The sequence below is a fragment of the Cyprinodon variegatus genome, unplaced genomic scaffold, assembly GCF_000732505.1.
Source record: "Cyprinodon variegatus isolate N-32 unplaced genomic scaffold, C_variegatus-1.0 Scaffold63, whole genome shotgun sequence".
Classification (NCBI taxonomy): domain Eukaryota; kingdom Metazoa; phylum Chordata; class Actinopteri; order Cyprinodontiformes; family Cyprinodontidae; genus Cyprinodon; species Cyprinodon variegatus.
In genome coordinates, this window is record NW_015150516.1 from 1,625,983 (window position 1) to 1,629,950 (window position 3,968).

Here is a 3,968-nt window from a genome sequence, read left to right on the forward strand (position 1 = left end):
ATTACTTTAACATTTTTTTCCCCCAACAACTCTCTTGGATCTTTACGGAGCCCCTAAAGGGACATGGAGGGAAAAAATAAACTTTTGCGAGATCCCGCAATAGTTTTGTGAGATTTCGCAAAATGTATTGCGGGATCTCGCAAAAGTTTATTTTTTCCCTCCATGTCCCTTTAGGGGCTCCGTAAAGATCCAAGAGAGTTGTTGGGGGAAAAAAATGTTAAAGTAATAAAACTGTACGTTCTAGAAAATGACTACCGTACTATGTAGCATAAAACAACCTCTAGAAAATCAAACTTTCTGTAGAATACAAGAAAACTTTAGATGGCTTTTCAACTTGCTTACAGTTTTAAATTAAAATAGTGGTGCTTTGGATCACTACTTTAACCCTAGCTGCTCAGAAAAGGCAAAAATCAACATAGAAATTGACTCTTTTTTCACCACTCAGCACCTTCTTGTTACAATACTCATCCCTGGACATCATCTATATAAATAAGAATATAAAAACTTTTCTCTCTTGCTCCATTTATCAATATCCTACAGTGTTTGCTGAAACTGAAATGCAAGAGCAGAATATTTAGGTGCATAAAATGCCATTTAACTTAGCGCAGTCATTAGTAGTCAAATGAAGCTGCTGTTCTATTTAATTACCTCCATCTGGCTGATATTCTTAGGTTCAAAGATCTGTGTTTCATGGGGAGGAATTACATCTCTTGACGATAATGTAGTGTTTTAATTATTGTCTCTCTGATCCTAGATGTGCTGTGTGGATACAACGGGACAATCTTCGCCTATGGACAGACGTCCTCTGGAAAGACCCACACCATGGAGGTGAGGTCTCACTCTCCACCAGCCACAAGCAATGAACCCATTGATCACGATGGGAAACTGTGTGCAAAGATTAGGGAAGAGTTTGAATGTAAACTTTAATCCACAGTGTGAGGATTAGAGGATTGAGTAACAGAATTATGGATTAATCCTTTGAGAAAAGCCCTGAAGCCTCATTTTAATTCCCTGATCTGATGTGAGGCCTTTGTTTTTCCATGAAGTTGTAATTCCACTTTATTCAGCAGATGTTCGTCTTTAAAGGGGTCATAGAATGCAAAACCGAGTTTCCATTGTCATAGATGAATAACGATTATTCAGTGGGTGAAATAGACGTACAGAGAAGTTCAAACCCCATTGAAACGTCCTTTGTCTGCAAATCTCACAATTCTAAACTTCCACCTTAAAACGGGCAAATTCAAATGAAGCACCAAGTTGACGTAAACTTGGGGATGTTGCCTTATTTGGTTCAGGTCAGGGGAAGAATGGGGTTCCGGCTACCGTCACCGGGTCGGGTTTGGTCACTCCTTCCCCGCTGGCTCCCTGCCCGCGTCTACATGAGTTCCTGGACCAGCTCTGGAGCTCACGGCTCGGTCCTGCTGCACCGTAGTCGACTGAAATCCCGGACGATTTTGAATTCCCCCCTAAATTTTTTTAGTTATGAATAGTAGGACATGTCCGGGAAAAATAGATCGTCTGTTCACCCTACCATATCAACAATTTCGATGTTTCAGTAAGTGAGTGCTTGTTGCTATGATGCGTCTTTGCTCAGCAGCTTCGCTCTTTATAAACCAACCAATCAGTGCACAGCTCATCTAAATATTCATGATCATACCATAAAAGGAAGAAAGCCTGTCGTTTCATTCTAGGGCTTTTAACCAGGCTGCATTAGGGCTCATAGAACAGCAAACATGACATTTTCAGCCCAACCAATGTTACACACCCTATTCAGAGACCTTAAGGACCAGAAACCAAGTAGCTACCCTATAGAATCATTCTATCACCCCTTTAATTTTTACAAAGTTAATTGGAAATCAGGGAGCAAAACATCCGTTGTTGTGTTTAGGGCAAACTGCACGACCCGCGGCTGATGGGAATCATTCCTCGCATCGCCCAAGACATCTTTGACCACATCTACTCCATGGATGAGAACCTGGAGTTTCACATCAAGGTAAAGAGCGACTCATTTCATCCAAATTCACAGAAAAAATACCATAAGAAACGTGTAGAAAGGCTGAAAAGATATTAATTTTTTATTGAAATAGCATAAACTCACACAGAAACAAAATTACTTTTTTTGTTTCAAGGGTTCTGAACATTATTTTTCAGTTTCTTGTATATTAAACCAAAGTTAACGTAGTGAGACTCTAAAGTGGAGACTCCTCCCTGCAGGTGTCTTACTTTGAGATCTACTTGGACAAGATCAGAGACCTGCTGGACGGTAAGTGTTGCTGGAGATTGTTTACAAATTTCCTAATTTTAACATTTAACCAATCACATTTTATTAAAGACTTTTGTTAAATCAGGCACTGACTGATTTTTATGGTTTTTCTGTTCAAAGTGTCAAAGACGAACCTCGCTGTGCACGAAGACAAGAACAGGGTTCCTTATGTGAAGGTTAGTAAGACGAGCTTTCATTTGATCACTCATTACCGTAGATTAACTGCGGTGCAGATTTTCATCTTAGTGCTCAATACATTAAACAGCAGAGCTTCTGTCTGCTGATATATAACAGAAAAATATGTTAAACCGGACGTTGGAAGCTTTGTTTGCACATAGAATAACAGAAGAATAACAAATCAAGCTGAAATTTAATATTTAAGGACAATTAAAAATTAAACCACAAACAGCACTGTTTCCTAAAACATTGCGTCTCTGTCTGACAAACAAGGTTTGCTTGTTGGACTGAATGCATTATTTCTTGGCTCCCACCACTGAAGTAAGCAACAAACTATCCCCAAAACGGCTTCTTTTTAGGTTAACCAGACAAAAAATAAGTGAATGAATGTCAATCCTAGCCATTCTTTGAATCTATAAATGTAAAAGGAGTTTCATTCAAAATTAATAATGATTATTGCATTAAATAAAATTACGTAACCATAGAATGTTGCTTATTTTGGCATTTTATTAACTTTGAGTGTTACTGATATATAATGTGTTTATTTCTAGATTTATTTATTGAATGACACTTTTTCTTTAAGGAAACCCAGAGACTAACAAAGATAGGAAAATGTTTTCATGCAAAATAAGCCCTAAGACCACTGCTTAATTCCAGATTTAAATGTTTGCTTCATGGTTAACCATACATGTAATTTAAATGTCTTTATGTTAGATTTATATATGGAGCTTCTGTTTTTGCCTTCAAATAATTAAATGTTAGTTTTGATGATCTCCATGCTGTTTCAGGGCTGCACTGAACGTTTTGTCTCCAGTCCTGAGGAGGTGATGGACGTCATCGACGAAGGAAAGGCCAATCGCCACGTGGCAGTGACAAGTATGCACTGGGCTATTATAATGTATAATAAAGGTGTAACACATTTAAGCTAAAATTACTTTTTTCAAACATTAAAAATGTAAAATCAACCTTTTTCTTAACCGTTTAAAAAAAAAATAATAATAATTTTTTTGCACTTTTAATGAGCTGCTGAATGCCGCCTAAAAGATACTAAAATGGAAATTTAAAAAAGGAGAAATAAAAATGACATAAACAGCGCTGCAAAATGCAAAAATGTGAAAAAACAATTTGTGATTCTTTTAAAATATCAGAGGCTTCTTTCCATTTTCTTTAAATTAACGTTTCCACAACTAATTTAATGGTTGAATTTGTAAGATTTTCTTCTGAAAAGACCAATTCTGGTGGAAATACAAAGGATTTAAGGTTTTCATTTTTCCAGATATCTTTAATTATGCTTGTGGAAAATTCAATAGAAAATCTAGTTTTTCTCAAAAAGAATATTGTTTAGTAAATATTTTATATCAACAATTGCTGCAGAAAATGGCTTAAGTTATTAAGTTATTGATTCTTAATGGGAATTTTCACCTTTTATCACCACTTGTGTATTTCTGCACATAATGACTACGGTATATTTATCATTAGCATATAAATATAAGGAGTATAAATCTTAATGCAGTCTCATCCACATACA

The 3,968-nt window shown here is 36.3% G+C and overlaps 1 protein-coding gene across 1 annotated transcript in view; it reads left to right on the forward strand.

Annotated features, from left to right (window-relative positions):
* LOC107082811 overlaps window positions 1–3,968 on the forward strand; it is a 23,119-nt gene that overhangs the window by 6,700 nt on the left and 12,451 nt on the right. The window contains exons 3-7 of the mRNA XM_015371679.1: window positions 755–828; window positions 1,889–1,993; window positions 2,215–2,263; window positions 2,384–2,439; window positions 3,229–3,316. Coding sequence (XP_015227165.1) covers window positions 755–828; window positions 1,889–1,993; window positions 2,215–2,263; window positions 2,384–2,439; window positions 3,229–3,316 — 372 coding nt within the window. The remainder of the gene's footprint in view (window positions 1–754; window positions 829–1,888; window positions 1,994–2,214; window positions 2,264–2,383; window positions 2,440–3,228; window positions 3,317–3,968) is intronic.